The 26,345-nt window shown below is 38.7% G+C and overlaps 1 protein-coding gene across 3 annotated transcripts in view; it reads left to right on the top strand.

Moving 5' to 3' along the window:
- Positions 1–26,345, top strand: part of LOC131035490 (phosphoribosylglycinamide formyltransferase, chloroplastic) — a 160,837-nt gene that overhangs the window by 43,937 nt on the left and 90,555 nt on the right. For all 3 annotated transcript variants that reach the window (XR_009103963.2, XM_057967200.2, XM_057967199.2), the window contains exon 4: positions 11,169–11,345. Coding sequence is in view for 2 of the 3 variants with exons in the window: in XM_057967200.2 (XP_057823183.2) it covers positions 11,169–11,345 (177 nt within the window). In the remaining variant the exon portion in view is untranslated. The remainder of the gene's footprint in view (positions 1–11,168; positions 11,346–26,345) is intronic.

Below are 26,345 nucleotides of genomic sequence, written 5' to 3'. Positions count from 1 at the left end.
CTAGAAGATGCTGTGTGGAGTTCGCTCAGAGTAAGCCCCGCTGTGAATCAGTTGATGAGCAAACTGCCTAACCTTTTGGCACAAGGATTTTTGGCTCTCCAGAACCGAAGGGAAGACATCTATCGAGAGAACCGACGACAACAAATTCTACGGGAATTTAGGGAGCGCCAAGAAGATGAGCGCAATACATGAACTCTGACGGTCAAAGAGACTAAATAAGAACACCCCCATTGTAATAAGTATGTCAGTGACATACATTATGTACGAGGGATGTAGTAATAAAAGGTTTTTTTGTTTTGTGTACATGGTGTGTGCTTGCTGTGTACGGAAGTGATTTATGGCCAATATACTAAATAAGGACAAAAATAAAACGATACAAAGTGACGAATGGGAAGTGGCACAAAGAGTGTTGAATCTCAGACAACAGATAGAATGAAGGTGTTGGCTAAGGCAGCTTGCCGACGGACGACCGACCGAGGGGTTGCTTGAAGGGAACCTAGGAGGTGTCACGGAGGTTGCGGAGGCAGAGACAGACGAAGAGAATTACACTCTCTACACTGTCGTAGGGTTGGCCCGAAGGGAACCTAGAAGAAGTCACGGAGGGTGCCGAAGGAGAACTCTATAGTTTGCCAGAATACCACCGTAGGATAAGAAGTCGCGAAGAGTTGGTGGAACAAACAAGGCGAAATCTAAACTTGATCGACACTACCAGAGACCTACTAAAGAACTTGCAAGCACACAAGGCATCGGAGGAGCGAGACCCAGTGGTGGGATGGCAAGTAAATAGAAATTGCCAAAGTTCACAGGGGATGGCAAGGAAGACCCCGTACGACACTGCCGTACATGTGAAACTATTTGGTCCGCCAACAAAGTGACGGACCAGGATGACTAGGTACAATAGTTCCCAGCCACGTTACGCGGAGTTACCATAGATTGGTACTTCGCTGTTGACAAGCAAAAAGTGGCCACATGGGCCAATCTACAGAAGGAATTCAAGGAGGAGTTTCGGTTGCTTCGTGATGACAATGAAATCGTAGCCGAGATATACAGTACCAAACAAGGTACCAAGGAGATAGTACGGGCACACAGCCGGAGGTTGAAAGAATTGTTGGGTAAAATGGAAAGCCAACCCGCAGATGGATTGAAGAAACGATGGTTCGTTGAAGGGTTGAAATCCTCCCTACGGAAGAAGATGAAAATTGTACCCCCGACGTCATATGACGACGCCTATAATAGGGCGATGGACCTCGAGAGCGAACACAAAACGTCAAAGAAGAAAAGTAATAAATCCTCATCCGACCATGACGAAGACTTTGCCAAGGAAAGCAGCAGTGGTGGCGAATTGAGGAAAAAGGTGCACGCGCTCCAAAAGGATATGGAACGAATGCTGAAGGAATTCAAAGCCATGAAGGGGAGTACAAGTAAGATTGAAGAAAACGACGTGTGGTGTACGAACTGTAGGAGTGATAGACACACCAAGGGGTCCTGCCCCAAGAAGGCTTTCTGCGACATTTGTCAGATTGCCAGACATTTGACAAAGGAATGTCCCTACAATATGAAAACCAGGAGCCAACAAGTTCTCTTCACGCAAGAGTAGCCAACCGCCGGAACTTCGCAAACTGCCAACAATAATGCATCATCTGGCGGATACTGGAACAACCGGCAAGGGGGGAAGACCAATAATAACAATAATAATAGGAGCCGGATCCAATATGATATGAAGGGACGACCAACGATCCAGTGCCGAGCCTGCAATCAATGGGGCCACTTTGCTAGGGAATGCACCTCAGAAGAAACTCCACAAAAACTATGCAAATGGTGTGGGCCTGGAGACCACGATGATGGAACTTGCCCAAAGTTTGGAGTGAACTTGCTCAACATTGACAGGACGGAGGAATGGGTATTGGCAATCACATGGTCATAGGCAAAGAAGGCCACATACCCGGACCCTCGCACGGAGAAGCAGCGGGCACTGGAGGCGAAGGAAATGTTGGCACAAGGGAACACTCAAGAAGCGGCAAGTACCTCCCGCTTTGAGGCTGAGGAAAATATCCTGAATCAAATGCTGTAGATTGAAGTACCTGTGAAGATGAAGGACCTCCTAGAAACGATGCCGCAATTATGTACGACACTCCTACGTACGGTGCAAGTAACTCCACAAAGTCGGGTGACCTAGAATACGGATGTTCCTTGCGGAACACCAACAGACCCATTGGTCCTGACACTATACAGTGGTAGAAATGGGAATACTTGGCACCATTTTGACTGACACCATTGTCGACGGCGGGTCGGGAGTGAATGTGCTTCCGGAAGAAACTTGGAAGAAGCTTGGCAAGTTGACACTGTGACCATCAACCTTCAACTTACTGGGAGCGGATCAACATGGTATCAAACCTCTTGGAACGCTCATGGCACAACAAGTGACCATTGGGACACAACCATTTGTCCTGGACTTCGTGGTGATTCCGCTCGCGAAGAAAGGATACGACGCCATTCTTTGCAGAGGGTGGTTAGTGGTGGCTAGAGCAAATCACAACTAGAAGCGTAACACACTGTCCATGGAGAAAGCCGGGCGAAAATTTATTATCGACCTGAAAACACAACTCGTGAGTGAAGAACTCGTGTCAGAATCGGAATTGGACGGTGAGGGCGGAGTTGACGAAGGAAATACGGAAGGGAACCGAATGAGGAAGGCGTCCTCAGAATCTAAGGATGTTCAGAAGATGAGACCGATTCCCTTAATGGGCTTTTCCACTGGCAAATGGAAGACTACGAGCTGCTGTATGGGTGCGACATGTTGCAGGTTGACGAGGAGCCGGACGAAAATGAATTTCCGCCAGCGTACCGGGAATACATGGAAGGGGATGCTCTTGTCAACGAGGCACCAACACATAGGTTTGACATGACGAAACCAATCCGGTATGAAGAGTCCGTAAAACCTACAAAACTCGGCACGGAAGCAGAGTCAAGGAACATCCTGGTTGGCAATGACTGGAATCCAGTCCTGAAAGCCGCCGCGTTTAAAATATTCATGGAATACAAGGATGTATTCGCCTGGATGTACAAGGACCTCAAAGGGGTGCCGCTAGAACTGTGCGTACACCAAATTTCACTCGTACTTGGGGCCGTACCTGTACGGAAGAGGCTGTATAGATTGAATAAAAACTATGCTGCAAGAGTGAATGATGAAATTGAGTGTATGCTCGAAGCCAGGATTATTTTTAAAGTGCAGACCAACGAGTGGGTGTCACCCATAGTGATATCCCTTAAAAATGAGGCAGACCAGATCCGAATCTGCGTGGATTTCAGATGCCTTAATGCGGTCACCATAAAGGACCCGTTTCCAATACCATTCACGGATAGCATCTTGGAGGAAGTGGTTGGTCATGAAATTTATTCATTTATGGATGGATTTTCTGGGTATAACCAGATATCCATTGCCAAAGAGGACAAATTAAAAACGACCTTCGTAGTGGAAGATGGCGTGTACGCGTATACCCGAATGCCGTTCGGGTTATGCAATGTGCTTGCGACATTCCAGCAGATAATCCTTCACATATTTGACAAGATGTCAGTAGAGAACTTCAAAGCGTTCCTTGACGACTGGTCCATCTACAATAACCAGGATGCACATCTGGCCGCACTTTGCGAATGCATGGAGAGATGCAGGCGAGCCCGCCTAGCACTCAATCTCAAAAAATGCAGATTAATGGTGCCTCAAGGGAAGTTGTTAGGACACAGTGTGTAAGGCTGGACTCAAGATTGACCCGGACAAGGTTCGGGTGATAGTGGAAATGGAGGCACCGACAGATGTCACGGGAGTCAAATCCTTCCTAGGACACATAGGGTATTACAGGCGGTTTATCAAAAATTTTGCTCAAGTATCCTGCCCTCTGGACAAGCTGACGAGGAGAGGTGAACTGTACGCATGGGAGACGGCTCAGGAAGAAGCCTTCCAAGAACTGAAGTCATGGTTGGTAGGTGCGCCAATCCTGACATATCCGAATTGGGACAAAGAGTTCCATGTACACGTCGATGCATCAAATTTTTCCATAGGGGCCACACTGGCATAGGTTGGCAATCACAGGCTAGATCACCTGGTATACTTCACGAGCAGACTCCTGTCAAAGGCGGAAAAAAACTATAGTACGACAGAGAGGGAAGCCCTCGGGATGGTGTACTCCGTCCAGAAGTTTAGACATTACTTATTGAAAACTATAGTACGACAGAGAGGGAAGCCCTCGGGATGGTGTACTCCGTCCAGAAGTTTAGACATTACTTATTGGCTACGCCGTTCACATTCTATGTGGACCACTAGGCGGTTAATGTACCTGGTGAATAAGCCAATTATTCAGGGGCGAATCAGTCGATGGCTGCTACTGCTGCAGGAGTTTACATTCAACATTATTGTACGACGTGGGAAAAGCCATGTGATAGCCGACCAACTATCTAGAATCAAGTCAGGGGAACCGGCGGAAGGAGTAAATGAAGACTTCTTGGACGCCCACTTATTTCGCATTGCCGTTCTTGCCTGGTACACAAGCATCGGGGAATATTTGTCGACATCACAATTCCCTAGAGAGATGCCACTAGGGGAGCGAAGGAAGCTCATACTAAGGAGTAAGACGTTTCAACTCATTAATGGCCTTCTGTATAAAATGGGACTTGACCAGGTCCTACGGCGATGTGTCCTGGAGGAAGAAATTCAAGGTGTTTTACGGGAAGCACATGAAGGCCCATCAGAAGGGCACATGGGGCTCGACACCACAGCTAGGAAAGTTCTATTGGCAGGGCTATGGTGGCCGACACTGCACAATGACGCCCGGGAGTGGGTGATGAGTTGTGACACGTGCCGACGGGTGAGGAGGCCGCTGAAGAGGGATTTTATGCCCCTCAACCCGTCCAATGCCCAGGAACTGTTTGAACGATGGGGGCTGGATTTCATCGGACCTTTGAAGGCAAGTCGAGCCCGACGGTGCAGATACATCATGGTGGCCACAAAATACTTGACCAAGTGGGTCGAGGCACGGGCTCTGCCAGACAATTCGGCTGTCAGTACGGCAAGGTTTATCTACGAGCAAATCATTACATGGTACGAGATTCCAATCCAATTGACGAGTGACCGGGGAGGACATTTTGTCAATCATATAATCCGGTTGCTCAAGACGGAGTTCAAGATATTCCACTTCTTATCAAGCCCCTACTATCCTCGGGTGAACGGGCAAGCCGAGGCAACAAATAAAATAATCATCTCTGTGATTTACAAGTCTTGCGGAGTGGAGAAGGAAGACTGGGAGGAACGCTTAGCATCTGTATTGTGGGCGTACCGGACGACGTACAAGGTCACCATAGGACAAACCCCCTTCCAGTTAATGTTTGGGCAGGAAGCGGTGGTGCTAGTGGAATTCATGGTGCCGAGTCTTTGGATCGCCATTGACAACAGACTAAGCGACATGTAGAGTCTCCGAGAGCGGTTGTATGCGTCGAGTAAGCTGGACGAAAAAAGAAATAACAAAGTACAAGTTACACATCTTTTATAAACTTTCACTTGTAATTGCTTGAAAAAACTCCTACAACTTAAAAACAAAAAGCTCCTTACTTGCAAAAGAAGAAAAATTTCCCACTCGTAGTCCACAGTTTAAAACCTGATTTTGGAGAAAAGACCAAGCAAACGAACTCAAAATGCGATGAAATTTGATACGTGGATCAAGGATGAACCAAAGATTAGTCCAGTTCAAAAAAGGAACAAAATTTTTGCCTTGAAAAGCATGCCTTAGAGTAAAATTTTTTATTTTTGAATAAAAATTTTAGAGGGGTTGTCCAATTTTGTGAATACAAAATTACAGACAACACTTTTGAGGTGGGTTTTCGGTGCAAGGGGTCTCTTCTGCGCCGTTTATGGACCTTGTCGTTCTTTGTCTATGGCGATTTTTGTGACTATTGCGCGGTTTTTTTTCTGTGGGTGATTTTTGCGGGATTATTTTCGTGATCCGCTTGCGTTTTTTTGCGAAGCAGATTATTCTGGAGCCGCAATTTTTTTGCGACCTGTGATTTATTACTGCAAGATACCACGGTTGCAGATCTTCGCCCTGGCAACTCCAAGTGCCTAAAATTGACTACAACAAAGCACAATTTTTGTGGAAAAAACCATCAAACTGGATTTACAAATCATCGTTTTTGTGAAAAAAACAGTGAAACCCAGATAACCAAAATCCTATGCGAACATCACGAATTACAGATGATAATTTTTAAGGAAAAATTATAAACCCTACAAACAATTTTTGAGGAAAAAATCATGAAAACCAAACAAACAATTTTTGAGGAAGAAATCATGAAAACCCAAACAATTTTTTAGGAAAAGAAGGTGAAAACCCAGAATAATTTTTTAAGGGAAAAAATTATTAAAACCCTCCCATGATTTTTTATGGCAAAAAGAACCAGAAAACCCAAAAAGATAATTTTTTTGAAAAAAATTAACAAAAACCCAGAAAATAATTTTGAAGGCCAAAATTATAAAACCTATACAAATAATTTTTAAGGCAAAAAATTATAAAAAACCGAAAATAATTTTTTTAAGGGAAAATCTATAAAAACCCGTAAATCTGAATCCTGTCGCAAAAGTTTCAAACACAAATAAAACCAGGCGGAAAGCACGAGCCGTGGGTAGGAAAAACTAGGCGCCAAAAGAAAACGCGTAGGCACAAAAAACCTTTCCATCGAAAATCCATGTAGCAGAAAAAAAAACGCGAAAAAAATGCGTATGTTGCAGAAGAATCATGATGCCAAAAAAACAAAAATCGTGCAAAAAATTGTGCGGAAGAACATGGGCCGAGGGCAGAGGAAGAAACACAAAAAATTGACGAAACCCCGTCACTAAGAAATTGATGAGAAACTGCAGAGTCGTCGCGTTTGGAAGAACAACCGATGTAGACAAAAAACGTAGAAATCCATAGCGAAATAAATCATAGATGACAAAAAAAACCACCACAAAAAAATGATGCCAAAAGAAAAAAACAAGTCACGCCGGAAGAAATCTGTGAGAAAAAAAGGCTTGCGAAAAGGTTTGACTAGACAGAAACTCGTAGGAGCTAAAAATGGCGACGAAAATCTTCCCACACGGGCGAAGTTCTGAAAAAAATGACCATAAAAAATTCCGCAATTTTTATAGACGAAAAACACCACAAACTTGTCCAGCAAAAACATGAAACAGGTCGCGGAATGAACCAAAAAAAAACTCCTAGCTCACAGTGAAAACACACAGAAAGGAAGTCGCGAACTTTGAAAAACACTAATGATTTTTTTCATTAAAAAACGATTTTTTTTGGGAAATAATATCCAAGTAGGGGGGCTCGATTTTTTATTAAAATTCGCCAAATCTTAAAAAATCACATTGACCCGCTCTGATACCATGAAAAATTAATTGCTCATATAATCGATGTATTAACAAAGGAGACGAAAGCTCCTTAAATAGAGATCACAAGACGGTGTTCTAAAAAGAACGAACCGTTAAGCTAAAGCTTCAACATGAAGCTAAAAAGCTAAAATGCTTAAAAACGAAAAAGCCAACTATGCCTTTTAATAAAAGAATCAGTAGTTACACTAAACGAACTAAAAAGACAACTAAGTCGACAACTAAGGTGACCATTATAGAATAAATATAATATTATTTTAATATTCAGGTGTACCAGTCCTTGTATGAAAGTGCAAGCAATATTCTAGTCTGCAATGGAACTGTTATTTGTGTCGTTCTCCAAAGGAACTCTTGACCCTCTTATTGTGATTTCTAGGATGCAATTCCAGACATTCACATCACAACGCCCACTGTGATTTTGAGTATCGTTACTTGCAAAAGCAGTAGTAGCAGTACACCTACCTTGCCACTTAACTTTCCCTTTTGCAAATATGAAGAAGATGATGAACCTTTTTTCTTGTCCATATCAAGATAATAGGCTTGTGAAAATGTTTCATGTATCTTTAGGCTTGGCCAATAACACAAGCCTATTGAGATGACTATGAAGTCTTATGATAATCATTTTCAAGATGTCATAGTTTTGTACATTTTTACTATCTAAGTGGCTCTATTTAGAAATTCACTTCTATACTCCTTCACACTTTGACCTTATCTTTTGCCTAAAATAGTAAAATATTGCCAACAAGACTTTTCCTCTTCATTACAAGCATGATAGAATTCGTTCTTTAGTTAGCTTCTTGAATTCATTTGAAAGATCCCCAATCAAATCTGATCTATTTTTTCTGATTTTTCTGAGTATGTTTAATTTGCTGATTGAGTTTGTTTGGATTTGTTTGCAAGGTTTACGTTGGGTTTTTAAAGCCAATTGATGGTGGAAGGTTTTAACATGAAATGAATGCCAATAAACAATGCTTTGAACTCATAAACAAGAATTGTAGATAACTCTTATGAACTTTTGAGTTCTGATTTACTAAAACAGCAACATACAAATTCAGATTAACAATTAGAAAACGCCAAATTGCAAGATGCAATCATACCCCGGAATCAATGCTAGTCCTTTGGTGGAGTTTAATTGATGGACCCACAAAGAATTACAAGAAAATCAGTGCCAAACTGATTCAGAATGACTGAATCTGATAGTTGTGCCCAAATCGCTTATTGGAAAGCCAAACCCAAACTTCTAGTGGTGCGACTGCTGCTCCACTATGGCCTTTTAGTTGGAAATTGCTGATCTGCTGGTAATGACTTGTTCTGATCAGATTTTTATGTTCTGATCTGCTCTCAGAACCTAACGTCCAGCCAGGGTTTGATGGCAATAACACAAAGGAGGTGACGGCTAGCTGAAGTTGATGATAAATACTGATAATTGGTGTGCAAGCAGCCCGGATCTGAAATCTGCTCCTCAATATGTCTGATCCACTGTTTGCTGCTCAATGATGAATTCTGAAATGAATTCACCCTCCAAGAAATGTTGGGTTTTTTCCCAACCTTCCAATCTCCTAAGAGTTTTCGTTCCCAGAAGCCTGATCTGCTGCTCAAACTCTTTCTCAGAGCTCAAAACCCATCTGCTGCTGTAAAAAAACGAATGAATGAATAATGAAATGATGCCTCCTCATGTTGCTTTATTGACTCCCAACCCTAATCGAACTTTTTTAGGGTTTCCACTTTATTTAATTAAGTTTATTTTATAAACTTATATCGCCTCATCAAGATTGAACCCCTTATGACTCCCTTATTAATAATAATTATTTGTTTTTAAATTTATTTTCCTTTCTAAAGAGGTTCGAACCTCTTCAAGGGTCTTATTCTTCATTAATCAAATGACCACCTTTTAAAACAACATTAAGCCTCCTAGAGATGTGTGCCATGGAGGGGTCCACTTAATGTAAAATTATATTATAAAGTAATTTTCTATTAAAATCACTTTATTAAATTTAAAATGAAACATTAAAGTAATAACTTTAATATTTCAAATTTATTCTTGGATCCATCACTTGAACTCTAAACTGAAAACTGTAGCAGCCAGTCCAAGGATGATGTCTAAATATAGCAGGGCCATTGCCAGTCCCCTCCTAAAAAATAGGACCCCCTTTCTAAAATTTAGGACTTTCTCAAACCACTAGAATGACTCAGAATGTCTCCCGGACCATCTCCCAGTCTCCTAAAAAATAAGATTCCTCCTAAAAAATAGGAGATTGCATCTATATATCTGGAAAGGTTTGTAAAGCCCCCTGGAAAGCTCCACTACCCCCAGTTGGGTCCCCTAACCACTCTACTGACCTACGGGAACCTCCTGATTATAGGCCAACCTCTGCTGTAGTCTAAACTGCCTAAAGAAGGGACATTACATCATCATGCTTAGGAACTAGTTCAATTTTTTAAACCCATTGAATGGGCCTATTTTTTGAACCAGGTGAATACATGACCAACCAATCTTGATCTAGCAAAAGAGATCTTTGGCTCTCACTATTATTATGCATGATAGCATATTAATTGCTTCACAAGGGAACTGCATAAATCAAGGAACAAAACTGCATTTTATACCAATCTGATTTGTAATAAGAATAGTGATTCTATAGCTAAATCATTAGCACAAGTTTTAATTCATATGTAATTGCCTTAATTATTAGTGTTGTCCTCTAGGTACTCTGGTTAGGAAAACAATAAATTACCCTATCCTTCTGATGCTTAGCATTGAAATTGTTATAGGTAGTTCCATACCTGAATTGAAATCAAGTAAGAACTGAAACAACAAAAAATAACAAATGTAACCTGAGATTAACCTAGAGTGTTAAATTTCAATCAGATTTGAATAAGCAGGTAATTTTAAAAAAAAATTTGTACTTTGATCACAATCTGATATCAATAAATCACCATACACAGCAATACATGAAATATGAACTGCACTGATTTAATAACTCGATCTGCTGTGGATATTCAATCTGCCTGAAGATGACTTCACTCTGTCACAGAATGAATATGATCTGCCACGAATGAATACGGACTGCCACAAGAAATTTGCTCTGCCACAAATGAATGTCGACTGCAATGAATGGATATCAATAGACTGTGATATCGAACTGCTGTAGCTATCGAACTTGCTGTATGTGTTCGTTGATTGTCTGTCGTAGAATATCGATCTGCTTGTTGTATTATCTGATACCAAGGAGGAGAAATATAATCTCCTTTATATCTGTCAAGGGTGACCCTTCCCCAAGGATTGGCACCCTAAAAAGAATCACGACCCAATGAAGGGTGGCGACTTTCAACATAAGTCGACTACTTAACAAATATTAACAAATGACCAATCGGTTTATACACATACCGAATATCATTAGCAAGCTTATTAATCATGCATATCGAATAAGGTATAAGGCATAATTAAAAGATAATCATAACACAAAATGTGTAAGGCCAATAGGCCATTCACACATTTGGATTTGCTTAGTTGGCTTGAAGGAGACTGACTGGCGCCCAAATGAGTTGAACTGCACCTCTTCATGCTATAATAACCATACAAGGTTTACAGGCCAATTTACCTCTTTGAGTTGTCTCTGAAAATTGCATTCTTTGTTTAAGTATTAACTTTTGGATTCTTAAATCAAGTTGCATCTGAAATTTTTTCTCTTTCAGTGAAGCCTCAATTTATTTTAATGTTAAAACTTTCTCATTGCTAACCTGCTTACCTTCTTTTTAGGAACTTTGAGATCAACTTCCTCCTCCTAGCAGGTTACCTGAAACTAATACCAGAAGAACTTGTTCAAGCATTTTCTAGATCAATTTTGAACATCCATCCATCACTTCTTCCGGCATTTGGGGGCAAAGGTTACTATGGGATGAAAGTGCATAAAGCTGTTATTGCTTCTGGAGCAAGGTTATTTCTTTTTATTTACATTTTGTCATCTTAATTGTTTTTGTTTCTGCTTTGTCCTTATTTTCTGTGGTTGTGAAAGAATTTGCTTGCTATATAATGTGCAGGAGCTGATTTTTTAATACCTTTATAGTATTTCTGGCATGGTTTATTTAAATTGTTTGGTTGAATGTGTAATAGGCTATAGTGCCACAAAGCGTTGGCAGATGGGTTGTTGGTATGATTTGTATTGGAAGAGCTAAAAACCCAATCAATATTTAATTTGCAGCAAGCCACTAAGAAAAACACTAGGTAACCATGTTTTTCTCACTTGACTAATGGAAATTGAAATTTCCAAGTTAAAATCAACAAACTGTTCTGGTGATTAGTGATCAAGTTGTTGGAACTAGTAATATTCTTGGACAATTTGTAATTATTCCTTTTGTGCTGCATTGACCTTGAACAACTTTGAGCTAAAACAGCAGGCTTAAGGTGTGCAATATCGTCACCATGCTTGGGTAAGAGATATATAATGGTTTAAAAATTGAGAGTGATGATTTATCTTTTTTGTTTTTCCTATTTGTGCAATGCGTTTGCTTTAGAGAGGAATTAGAATGGAAGGCTGTATTAGAATACATGTTTTCTTCACTTTTTGGAAGACATTCTCCAAATTGGGATGCTAAAGTAGACAACATTGATTATATTATTGTTTCAGAATCTTTTTAGGATTGCACAAGTGAATGGATTGATAAAGTGAACAAATCCTTACTCTTGTGCAAAAATTGTCTGTCATGCTCTTCAGTTCTGTGAAAGTGACAAAAATGAGCAACTGTTTTGTTTTAATCTCCAAGAAGTGCTGCTGGTAATTCCCAGGTGGGTCAACCACTTGTGAGCTATTGACAAGATTGATAAGGTACAAATTGATTAGATGCTTCTGGAATAAACTGTGTGAGTTTTATTTGCATTAAGGTTTTGGATCACACTCCATGATCCATCATCAGGATGAGGAAATCAACCTCAGGATATCGCTGGTTATTTATGATCACAAGTATATTCAATGTGCTACATATTGCAAATTCAGTTTTGAAGTGATGCTGCCGAAGCATTGATTTTGATTGGACAGGTAGATGGATGAAACATTGTTGTGGCTGCAATCCAATCTAGTTCCATGTTTGATTTTATCTTGAAAATAAATGGCATCTAGATAGATTTAGAAGTCCAATAAATTGAGTTCTTATTGAATACGTGGTGCAAGAGTTATTGGTGCAACTGAAAGATCTGACTCACTCTTTATAATGATTGGAGACTGATCAATTCAGGCAGACCAGAATTGTAATGCACCCAACATATTTCATGAGAGTGCTGCAAATAATTTGAGTTCTTATTGAATACGTGGTGCAAGAGTTATTGGTGCAACTGAAAGATCTGACTCACTCTTTATAATGATTGGAGACTGATCAATTCAGGCAGACCAGAATTGTAATGCACCCAACATATTTCATGAGAGTGCTGCAATGTGGGTCAAACATGAGATGATATCCATGCAAAGAAATAAAAACATAGAGGATATTGAAGACAATTTTCATGCAAACCATAAGTAATTTGTAAAGTTGAATTTTTTCTAGCTAAGTTAGTTACATTGTTAACAAAAGGTTTATTTTTATTTGAGAGAAAATCGAACAAATTAAGCCAGGATTAAATATAGATTTTGGTAGGAAGTTTTAAATTGCTTTGTGATCAAACAAGGATTAAATATTTGGTGAACTGTTTTATGTTGAAGCAGAGATCAGTTAATTTTAGATTGATTTGAGATGAAGCAAAGGATAGCTAATTTCAGAAAATATTCCCCTACTTATGCATGCATATGGAAAGACACTATAATAAAGGGATGATCATTTAAAATGATGTTATGCAATTTAAATTGGAAGTGGCTCACCTGTACTTTGGGATGTTTTTATTTTTGGTTGTAACAAGATCTGAGCGTCAGTGTCTTCATTTTGTCTTGAAACAAAATTTAAAATCTACTCTTACGAATATTAGTTTAACTGGGAAAATTTTCATTTCCGCAATTGTGAATCTTATGGCTTAGTTTAGCTCATAATATCCCTCTGCATTGTCACCATATTGACAAATGTTCCATATCATACTATATAACCTACTAACCTGGGTTTTTTCTATTCCAAACTGTGACATCAATCAGTGTCTTCTACTCATTATCCAATATTAGTTATTCCCGATGATGGCTAACAATTTTAAAAGGCTGGAATTTTCGGCAGCAAAGAAATATGGGAATTTGAAGTTTTCACAACAATCATTCTCACACAGAGAATTTTGCCTCAAGGCTGGTTATCGCTCTGGCTAATGTTGTCAGTTTACTTAATTCAGTGTTTGCAAGATATTTTTCTATGCTTCTGAACAATCACCTCACTATTTATATACTCTTTTCCGTTTAAGTTCAATTCACTACCCTTCCTTTGGTTATATCAATCATGGACACAAGTATTTCTGCCACCCCATTGCCTCACAAAATGCAACTTCTTGTGGTAATGTTCATACATTACCTCAGATATTTTTCTCTCTTAAATGTGATATTATACTTATTTATCAAGTTTACTTTGAATACTAATAATGACATGTTTTTACCCTGACTTAAGGTGTACAAGTGCCACCACTACCTCACCAATTGTTGATTGACAATACTTAGGTGTCACCTCTATTCAATTAAGGCCACCTCTGTCTTAGTTGGATTGAGTTAAACTGATCCACTGATTGATAGTTACACTCTTGACCTCTTAGTTAAATTTTGTTACCTACTGATTGGGAGTGATCAAGAGTTAAACTCATGAACTCTTGGATATGTCATCTCCTTGATTGAGGCGTCGAAAAGGCCTATATATTTATGTACAATCTTTTGTATCATATCTTTTTCATATCCTTGATATTGGAATATAGTTGCATTCTGCATAATTTGTTGTTGGCATGTAGTTTGTGTAATTTGTCATCATTCATCTAGATCTAGGTTTGTAATTTGCATTTTCTGTCTGGTCCATCAAGGCTCATCTTAGACAAAGTACAAGATTAGCTACCAGCATAACTCTCTGAGCAATATCCCACTTTCAACAGTGGAGAGAAAGAACCTCCAGGCTCCTACAATCCTGTGAAAATACCAATGAACTTCTGTAGAATTTTTTGCAAGATGGACTTGTGAAATTGGATGATCTGCATTCTTCTCAACAAATGGCACAGCTTCCAAGTATTCTTAGAGAATCCTAGCTCTTACTTTTAGAGCTCCAAGTATTCTTCACCAACCCTGAATTATACGGCAATCTTCAATTACCAAATCTCATTTACATGGACAAATCCATCTGATTATAGCCTCTTTTGGCTATCAACTGTTTATTCAATCCTTCCCTGATTACACTTCTACTGCTAGAAAACATAAGCAAGCTGCATGTTTCCCTTCCACACCTAGCCCAGCTGGTCATTAACTCCTGTTTTACATTTCCTCAGTGTCAACTGTTGCCAATCTCTCCTTGTACGTGATTTTGTAAGTTCACTCCATCAACACCCACCAGCATATGCAAAATCCTCAGCTTGCTCTTTAAACTGTGCCTAAAGCTCTTCCAGCTCATCAGTTAACTCGAAAATTCAATATTGATTTTCCATCCCATCATGCATTCACCACATCTTCTGGCACAGCCTTCTGCCTAGTTTGTGCCAATCCACACATGAACAATTCTCTGTTCTATCTACCTTCACAAGTTCACTCCCTGCAGACTTATGCTATTTTTACTCTCCTTACCTCATCCACACAAGAGTCCACTGAGAATTATGGCTAAGGTCAAATTACTGTCCTCAATTTGCACATGGTTGAGCACACTCGGTCACTCTGCTATTTTGACACCATGAACATATTGTTTCTAAGAACCTTCACTTTGTACTCTTCCCGATTCATTGTGATTGTTGTATTGTTCTCTATTTATTTCAATTCTTCTCCATTTGCATTGTATGGCTAGTTCATTCCATCCACATGGTATAGTTGTTTTATTTCCATCTACGCCATATGACTATTTCATCCTATCTACAACATACGACCAAGATTAAGTGGTTACATTGTATGATAAACTATCCTATCTACATCACATGACCAAGACAATATATTTTTTGCATCAATCCACATTGTACGGCTACAACTTGAACATGATGTAAGGCTTGTTGGTCTCATTAGTGTGTGCCTGCCAATGATCACTTTAGTGGTATGAGATAACACTTCGACTATATGGCAAGCACGATGACCAACATCAACCTCCCTTGTACAGTCAATGTCATTGTACAATAGATGAATTTTTTAAGTGTATAGATTGATTGTACGAACCTTCAATTGTCCCAATAAAAGTCTATTTTCGGGGACCATTCTCTTCAAAATTTTATTTTTAGTAGCCATTCTCAACAAAAATATACTCTTGGGAGCCATTATCATGAATAGTCTATTCTTGCAAGCCATTATCAATAACAATCTACTCTCAAGAGCCATTCTCAACAAGAGTCTATTTTTGGGAGTTTCAATGTGCAATCAGATGAGGTCCCTTGGTTGGTTGGTTCAAAGCATTATTCACATATTGGCATACTTTCTTTAAACACTCCAAAATCTCTATTTTTTGTCTTTGTTAGCATTATTCACATTATTGTGTTTATTTGATCGATGTTTTGGATCACACCTAGTGATCAATCATTAGGAAAAAATGTAGTAATAGATTGCAGATAGAGTATGTTTAGTACATCAATGTACCATCAAGGAGTATTAATATCTCTCTTCATGGGAGTAACATTTTAATGCATTTTAAAAGTTTAATAAATACAAAATCAAAATTGATTTGTTTTTAATGCCCTGTCCAAATATTGTTTATGTTGAAAGTAAAGTTGATTTCAATGATTATGCACTATTTGTATAGGTCATTAGTTGACTTTTATCTAGTCGCCCCTATTATAACTGTAGTGTGATTATTTTCCTTTTTATTAAAGATAATTATTATTTTTAGTTCTAATGTTATGTTATAGTTACTAAAATCTAAACATAATGTTTGCATTGTTGAATATCTTCTCTCTCCACCATTCTTGGACTTTGGTAACTTTTTCGATTGTAAATATGCTAGTAGTAAAATTATGACAGAAGGGACTAGTTGATATTGGGTTTGTCGTGCATTGGAGTGACAACTCGCTCCAAATCCGCAACTCGGTTACTTGAATAACATGGGTGCAAAACAATCCAAGCATATCTAAGGGTGTGCAATGACCTAGATAAAATTGTGTGCCCTTGTATTCGATCGACTGACTAGTTCGTGCGACATTCCTTTGTGATTCACAAAGAATGCTATTGCGAGATCGAACAAAGGTGTGGCCGATTCAAAACACCTCGTGCTTCCATTCGGGTTGAGATTTTGATGACTACTCTCGACTCAAGGACTGTTCAATATGTGCAATAACAGTTGGCGGGGTTAATTTTAGGTGTGCCATCCCCGGGGCTTGCCAACCTCTATATAAGTGGTGTGCTCTCAAACTTGTCCCATATGCGAAAAATCAGAGATCATTTCTTAGTGCTTTGAGTGCATAGTGTGAGAATTCTAGGTGTGTGCAATCCGAAGTGGTCAAGCGGCCACATCGTTGATGCAGAGCCAAGGAGATGTGCCAGCGATTCACCCCAACATTGAAGCTTAACCACTTTGGAATTTCATGGAGGCATGAAGGTAGTGTGTTGCGCGAATAGCCCAAGGGTTCCTTGGGGCAATGTTGCGAGAGTAAGGCCAAGCAATTTCGACGGAGCTCGACATGGCCATGGTTTGAATCTGAGTCATTATATTGTAAGCTTTGGTTTTAATGCAATAAAAGGATTTACCCCAAATCTTTGTCTTTTGGCTTTGTTGTGTTATTTACGAGTTATTACTTTACTGTTTTGTGTGTTGTTGGTTGTCCTAGGTTTTCTTGGTGAGGCGTAGTTTGTTGTGCACTCCTTGGGGCCTCCTAGGTCAAGTGAGCTGCACTAGCAGTGCCGCGTGGAGCTTTTCATAGCTCAATCTCATGAAGGTTGGCATTAAACCCCTACACATCAAGTCTATATCAGTAGTAGCAAGAATCTTGTCCCTATGCGCTGTCCCAAATGTCCACAAAAGGTTAAGGACTCTGATCTGGAGGTGAACATGAACTAGGGTTCAATGGTGATTGCATTGATGGTGTCCACACAGACCATGGTCGAGATTGCAACCAACGTCAAACTCACGATTGGCTCCAAGATCTTGAAGTCCACATGTCTACTACAAAAGCCCCAGAGTTGGAAGAGCACACAGTTGGGCATGAACCTGCATTCCAAGAATTGCAAGATGAACACAAAATTATTAAAGAAGCTATTGAAGGTCTCAAAGAAGAGTGCAAGTTCTTGAGAGAAGACCAAGCCTTGTGCTTCTTTATTGGCCCAAGGAAGGTCACATGTTTCCACGAAGTCGAAAGAGCTTGAGTTGTATGATGGCTCGCAAGATGAGAAGGCTCTTGAAAATTTCTTCTAGGATATCGATGAGCTCTTCTCAAATTTGCCAGGCCTCTCTGACGAGGTGCAAGTCAAGAAGGTGGTCTCCTACCTCACTAGCAGTGCTAAGTTGTGGTGCCATTCTTGAGCCACCGACTTGAGAGCTTGGCAACCTATCAACCTAGTTGAGACATGGGTAGAATTGTAGGTAGCCCTACATTATCAATTCCATGTTAGTGATTATGGGTGGGTGGTGCGCACCTAGTTTGACGAGTTGAGGTACAGTGGCAAGGTTTGATACTATGTCAAGGCCTTGTAGACACTTATGTTGGAAGCTAAGGAGATGATGAATTTTGAGAGCTTTACCTGTTCATGAAGGGTTTGCAACCTTTTGCTCAAGCGGACTTGAGGCACTAGAATGTCTAGACATTGCCTCAAGCCATAACTACGACCAAGCACCTCTTGGACTTAATGGGCAATGCAGCCAAGGGGGTGGGGGCAAACTTGATCCTAGGGAGAAGCAAAATTTCTAAAAAGGCGGAAACAGGAACAAGAAGGGTGTGTCCTACCCCAAGAAGAATGAAGGCAAGGAAATGACCTCTTCACAAAAAGAGACCAAACTAAATGGAGCCAAAAAGGAGGATTGGAATTGTTTTATTTGTGGATAAACTAGCGAAGGTAAATTGTAAGGATGGTATCTTATGAATTACATATGATCTATTTTATAGCATAAAGTGTAAATTGGTGTTGACATTTAAATAAATATAAAGCATATGCATGACATAGTTGAACGGAAATGAATAGATAGTAGAGTGTGAAATAAAAATTGGTGATATAAATAAAATTAAATGTACATGTAAAAAATGTTCAAAGTAAAAGTTCAAAATGAGCTTTGCGAAAATTAAGCAAACCTATGCAAGGCAAGTACGAAACTACACGATATGTGAAAAATGTGAACTTTAATTTTCAAGCTCATAAGACAAATACAAAGGAAATCACAGTCAAAGATTTAAAGGCAAAATTCCCCCATTCATTACCAAGGCAAACTGCTTTCCTCTAGGCCAAGTCGAAAAGTACAAAGAAAAAATATTTTTGAATAAAGCAAAAGCAGCAAACCACAACAAGAAACATAAGAAACTCAATAAATAGAATAACTCAGAAAAGTCGACTGCAAAGTAGATGTTTCCTCAATTGCGGATAAGGAAGCGGAAATTTTAGCCAGTCGAGTCATAATTAGAAGAATAATTGGCAAAAAAGCAACAAGAAATCAACTAAGATCATGGCTTGCACAAAAATGGGAATCGACAATCGATATTAGCTTTCTACCAAAAAAAAATCATTGTAGAATTTTGAATTTCCTATAAAAGTTGATCAGACCAAAATTCTTAACTCACCCTCGTGGTTTTTGAAAATAAGCCAATTTATGTTCAAAAATAAGAAACTATTTTGATCCCACAAAAAAAATTTCATCAAAGAAGGCCATTTGGATTTGACTTTACAATTTTTCACTCGAATTTTGGACTAGGGACTGTATCCAACTAATTGGGGGCAAATTGGGACAAGTTGTGGGATTGGACATGGGAAAAGATGACTCGGATCTATTTGTTAGAATTCGTTTACTCTCCATTAACCCCATTCCTAAATCCATCTAAATCTCAATACTCGAGAGGAATTTGAAATCAAGAAATTAAAGTTCAGAAGAAAAGTTTTTATTGTATGTGATGTGGAAGTAAAAAATCATTCAAAATCTGGATGCTCTAAACCCATCCCGCAAAAATATATCCCAAAACAGAAGGTTCTCGTTCAAATCACAACTTCTTCCCTTTGTTTGAGGATAATGTGAAGGTTGTCATTGCGAACTAGTCAATGGAATCTTCTTCCTTGAAAGGAATTAAGGTCAATCCAATAGAGGAAATAAAGATAGACAATCAAATGTCGGTGGCCCCTTTATTGATCGAGGAGATGTCAAAGATTAGATCCCAAGTCCTAATTCTCAACCATGGATCAACTAGTCTGAAGTCTTTAAAAAATTGCAAGAATCGGAGAATAGCACTTTGCTAATGAGGTCTAAGAAAATTCTTGAAGTTATAAAAATTCTAACTTGAAAGGTGAGGTAGCAAAAGCAAAGCTATTTCAGAAAATGAAGCATCAAAGAACAAAATTGAAGTGAATCCAAAAGATCTGTTTCACTAAAACCCTTCTCTGGATGGTACTCTCATCAAAGAAGCCAAAGTAGTTTTGGACAATGCATCAAACAAGATGACTCAAGTAATGAAGACCCCATGGATGAAATAGATATTGATGAACCGAGGTGCATTAGGGGAGAGGGCCAAAAGTGGAGCGAGGACGTGAAGTGGGGATACCTGTGGAGGGTTATGGGCCCCACAGTCCAACAATCAAGTTGTCAACACATGTCATAAAAAAGATCAGAAGCATTGATTAAATAGACCACACATTGTACACATAAAAAGTGTTTTATAATATGCATATATTTGTCAAAGTGGGAGTGAGTACAGTTTTGCAAGTTAGAGCATATTCAATTGACAACTATCATAACTTATACTGCATCGACAATGGTATGAAAATGGCCACAATATTAAAATAAACACCCCCACTTAAGTGGAGCGAGGACGTCAAGTGGGGATACTTGTGGAGGGTTATGGGCCCCACAGTCCAACAATCAAGTTGTCAACACATTTCATAAAAAAGATCAGAAGCAATGATTAAATAGACCACACATTGTAGACATAAAAAGTGTTTTATAATATGCAAATATTTGTCAAATTAAGGGGGAGTGAGTATAGTTTGGCAAGTTAGAGCATATTCAATTGACAATTGTCAAAATTCATACTGCATCGGCAATGGTATGAAAATGACCACAGTATTAAAATAAACACCCCCACATAAGTAAAAAAAGAGTACAACTGTGTAGACACATGAGCTCTAGCTGCCTAGTTTTTTAACTTGTACAAAAACTAAAGTGAATCCACGCCATCACTTTATAGAACAATATATCCGATCAAAAGGACCAATTAGATCCAGCACGAGTCAGCCAGATCCATATTCACATCACTTATCAAACCAAAACCAGCACATTGTGTCCCATCGAACATACTAAAGCGCACACGTAATGGACACTGTAGGTACTGAAAATTGTACCACACTTGCGATCACTAATTTTACTAATCTTTCCTCTTTAATTAATTAAATAATTTTATTATTTAATTAATTCCACATCATTCTTCTAATCTAACTTCATTATTTTGATTCAAATTCAAACGTCGAAATTTCCCTCTTTTCTCATAATTAAATATTTTATTATTATTTAATTATCTAATTTTCCTCAAATAATTAAATAATTTTATTATTTAATTTATTATTTCATCACCTCATTTTAATTAAATAATCTTCACTATTTGATTAAATTCAATTTCTATCTTCCCCTAATTAAATAATTACTCCAAATTATCTAATTAGCTAATCTTAATTAAGTGAATTTCCAAATTTATTTATGTTTCAAAAATCCAAATTCACCAAAATGGTAATTTCATTCAATTTTCCTACCACACATGTTGAAAATGGCTAGCTGCCACTAACTCTTAGTTCTACTACCACTGACTCTCAGTGACTCGTTAATCAACTCTTTTTGACTAGTCAATCAATTTAATATTCAAATCAATCAAAACAGTTAACAATTCAATCAATTCTTTTAACTCTCAATCAATTCAGTTAATTGAATCATGCAATCAATTGCACATCGTAATTATCTCCCAACAACCTATCTCAAGAAATCTCAGCCATTGATCATCTCTATTCTCAAATTGATCTCAACCATCAAATCTTTGTTTGCTATTGAGATGAATGACTTAGACCTCATCTTGGGGCAAGAGTTTATTCAATCTTCATGTGCTGTCTTAGCCACCCACCTGAGTTGCGTGATCTTTATGGATCTTGACAAGTTTGCATGGTGAAGACAATCAAAATGGGGAATGCTAGGCAAATTTTGTTAGAGATGAGCTTGTGCCGAGTTACAAGAAATGACTCCAATGAGCTTTATCTTATTGTGACGAGGAAGAGGAATATGAGATCTCAAGTCCCAAGGTGGTACAAGATCTCATCGGGGCTTATGTAGATGTCATGCCTGAGAAGTTGTCTATTAAACTCTCGCTGAGGAGACATGTTGATCACCAAAATTGAGCTTTAGCCTAGAGCGCAATCTCCTACCCAAGCTTACTATAGGCTTTCTGGTCCTGAAATGGTTGAGCTTAAGAAATAGCTATTAGAACTCATTGAAGTGGGTTACCCAAGACCCTCAAGATTGCCCTATGCAATTCCTATCTTGTTCTAGCACAAGAAAGATGGCTGCCTAAGTTTGTGCATGGATTATAGGGTGCTCAACATGGTGACCATCAAAAATCGTTACCCCTTGCCACTCATAGCCGACAACTTGGACCACTTGACCGATGCAAGATACTTTACAAAGTTGGGTTTGAGAAAAGGCTATTATCAAATTTGGGTAGTTGTAGGAGATGAAGAGAAGACTATCATCATGACTCGGTAATGGAGCCTTCAAATTTTTGGTGATGTTAGGATTGTGCAATGCCTCAGCTATGTTTTGCACATTGATGGATGATGTCTTTCGAAATCTGCTAGACAAGTGCGTGGTCATTTAACGGTACAACACACTCATCTATAACAAAATTCTTGAGGAGCACAAGATGCACCTCATCAAAGTGTTCCAATTGCTGTGCAAAAATCAATTATTCGTCAAGAAAGACAAATGCTCTTTTGCCCAAATAGAGGTCCAATTTGTGGGAAACATTGTTGGCCATGGTTTGTTGAACCCCGACCCTGTGAAGATGCAAGCAATCTATGACTATGAGCCGCTCAAGTCAGTGCACGAGGTTTGCTAGTTCCTCAACTTGGCTAATTACTAGAGAAAGTTTGTCTTGAGCTATTTGAAGATAGTTGTGCTGCTAATAATTTTGCTTAAAAAGGATTGAGGTTGGAAGTGGACTAACAAGAAACAAGACGCATTTGATCTGCTGAAGGTAAAGCTTGTGGCCAAACTAGTCTTGGCACTCCCCTCATATGGGGAGCCATTTGAGGTCCAAATTGATGTCTCGGATTTTGCAAACAGTGGAGTCTTGATGCAAGGAGGTGACCATGTTGCCTATGAGTCACGCAAACTCAATGACAAGGAAAGGAACTACTCTATGTATGAGAAAGAGATGACCGCCATTATGCATTGCCTGTGAGTGTGGTGACACTACTTGTTGGGCGTGCCATTTGCTGTCAAAACAAACATGTATCGTCAACCTACTTCAAAACCCAAGCCAAGTTAACTTCGAATTAGGCATGGTAGTAGTAGTATTTGGTCGAGTTTGATTTCAATCTTATATACATTCTTGGGTGCCAAAATGTTGTTGTTGATGCTCTGAGTCATAAGGCTCAACTAGCCACTTTACAGGAACAACCTAACTTTGGTGTGAGTCATATCGGCCTATCTGATCATGTTCTAGAACAAGGAGGGACTTGAGTTGGCTTCTCATGCGTACTAGATTGTCAATCAATTGAAAGCTAAGAGAATTAGGAGGTTTCATCTGCATGACGGGCTTGTGTTCTTCACCCAAGACCGCTTCTACGTACCAAAGTGGAAGGATCTAAGGCATGAGCTAATTTCAGAGTGCCATGACTGGGTTGGGCACCAAGACAAAAACAATCCATGGCCTTGTTAGAGCGTGGATCTATTGGCCAAGCATGTGGGAGGAAGTGAAATCCTATGTGCGCACTTGCTTGACTTGTCAACAAGACAAAGTAGTCATTCAGTTGCTAGGAGGCCTGTTGCAGCCTCATTCGGTCCTGGTGCAACCTTGGGCGAGTGTTAGCATGGACTTTATTACTCAACTCTTGATGGTGGAGGGCCTATCAGGCATTATGGTTGTAGATAGATTTTCGAAGTATGCTACCTTTGTGGCCTATAAAGCACCATGTCGATCCGATGATGTAGCCGAGTATTTTTTTTGACACGTGGTGAATTATTGTGGTGTGCCACTTTGTATTACTTTTGATCGCAATCCTCAATTCATAAGTAATTTCTAGGTAGAGTTATTTAAGCTCATGGGCACGAAAATTCTCATGTCAACTATAAGTTATCATCCATAGACCAATGAGCAGAAGGAGCAGATCAATGGTATATTAGAGGATTACTTGCCACACTTTGTGTGGTCTAATTAGTCTAATTGGCCCCTAATGTTGGACATGACACAGTTCAGCTACAACTTACAAAATTTGAGTGCAAGTCAATTTTCTCCATTCCAATTAGCCACAAGCTGACAACCCCTGACGTTGCACATCGGGTTGGGTGGTTATCTTGGAGCAGATTTTGCAGTGGCTAATTACCTACATGATTGGAATGACTTGGAATGATCGGGTTGACTTGGCCAACTCTCACCTCACTAAAGCTAGCGACTAAATGAAAAGGTTTGTTGATGTGGATCACAGATCTGTAGAGTTTAGCGTATAGAAGTTCATGTGAAGTTTATTGAGTATTATGAAGTTTGGGATTTGTTGGGGTATATTAGTGAGACCAGTTCCAAAGTTCTCAAAGCTTCTTTAGTAGTGTTTTCAGACTAGTTTATCTACAACACAGACTTGCATCAATGTATTCCATCATCATTCATGGTATTTTTTATTGTATTTCTGAGCTAGGTGGACTTGTTCATAATATTTGGCTCTTATTGGGGTGTTACAACCGTTTATTTTTCATCAACACTTATTATCAACAACTAATCTTCATTTTAATATGTTTATGATGCAAATATATTGACATTGTAATGCATTGGATGGTCATACCGACAAAAGCTTTCTTTCCACGCATTCTAAATCGCAACACTGGTGTTTTTACCGCTAGTGAGTTTATTCTTAATTTATTGTTGATACTTACCCCACTAGATAAATGCATGGGCCTTTGTTATTCCCACTCAATAAGTGGATGTTTACACCTTTCAACATTGCATGTGCACTTTGTTGAACAAGTGGTTGTGGTTGGATTGCGTGCCTGTTGCTTTACTTTCAATTGTTGTATTTCAGTTTTATTGTATTATTGACACTGTATGCTCTCAGCTTGCCCACTCCGAGATTTGGGTGAGTAGAAAGTGGAAGGGAAGTTGATTTGCATCTCTATTTTAGTCACAATATTTTCTAAAAAAAGGGGTGTATATTACAGGGAGTTACCCCCAAACTCCCACAAGGGGCACTACATTGTGACCTCATTGGGGGTATTGTTCCAAATCCCCATTGAACTCATTTGATTTGGTATTGCCATGGTCCGAGTTTGCAAAGTGTACTTCCGAGTTTGTCTACAATTCTTCATCTACAATACCATCGTTAGTTTGCAAAAGTCTTCCCTAATGTTACGATAATATGGGTTATTCGATTATGTATTAAATGTTTGTCGACTTCAAGTAGCTACAAGTGTCAATTGGTCAAGTCATTTGAATAGATTGTGTATTGTCAAAAAAAGCAATATGATCTAATCAGATCACTTTGATCCTTGGCTGACCATCCTTAGTCTTCTTCGGTAATAAATTTATGTGTAATATATTTTACTCCTGTATTTGTTATGCATTGTCATCTCTATCATTAATTCATGTATATATTTTATCAGATACTGTAGTAAACATATTTTGTTTATGCCCCTTAGTTTTGCACTCAATACACCATAGTTCATTAGTTTCTTTGTTGGGTTTTCTCTCCGCCTTCAATTCTTTTATCATTCGGAGCATAGTTGAAAAACTAGAACTTGACAAAAGCTTGAGGAAATACTTGGCAAACTTATTAAATGTTTGAAAATACATAATTTCTTAAAATATTCTTCAAAAACACATATATTGAAATGGCTATTGGAAGTTTGACGTTATCGTTATGTGTAAAGCACATCCAATTTAGATTGTGCAAAAGAGTGACAAGAAACATGCATTGATTTACAAAGTCAGTCAAATCATATCCACATGAAAACTAAAGTATTTGTTAAATTAGTAAATATTTATAAAAGGAAAACTAAATATTACGTAATATTGCATCAAAATCATTTCAATTATTTTTTTATTAATCAATCTTAAATTAATTTATAGGCTAATTATATTGATTACTTACCAATTTTATTTACTTCAAAATTATGTAATATTTCTTACAAGAAAACTATAAATTTAACTAAAATATTTGATAAATTAGTAAATATTTCTTTGAAGAAAAATAAATATTATTTCACCCCAACCATAAAAATTAAAAAATAATTACAATAAAACTGACTTCCAAAGATTAGTGACAGCCTATTAGCAGACACGGGGAAAACATAAGGGACTCTCATCTTCAAAATTATGTAATATTTTGAAAGATCCCTAAATGGGTTCTTTGCTGCCCTGGATAAGTTTTAATTAATAAACTATCTTTCAGAGCCTTTTGGTGTTCTTAGAGACTAGACAGAAGATGCAGAAAGTGTTGTT

The sequence above is a fragment of the Cryptomeria japonica genome, chromosome 10 (assembly GCF_030272615.1).
Source record: "Cryptomeria japonica chromosome 10, Sugi_1.0, whole genome shotgun sequence".
NCBI classification, from domain to species: Eukaryota; Viridiplantae; Streptophyta; class Pinopsida; order Cupressales; family Cupressaceae; genus Cryptomeria; species Cryptomeria japonica.
The sequence above is the reverse complement of the archived record's forward strand: the minus strand, read 5'-3'. Positions and strand labels throughout refer to the sequence as shown.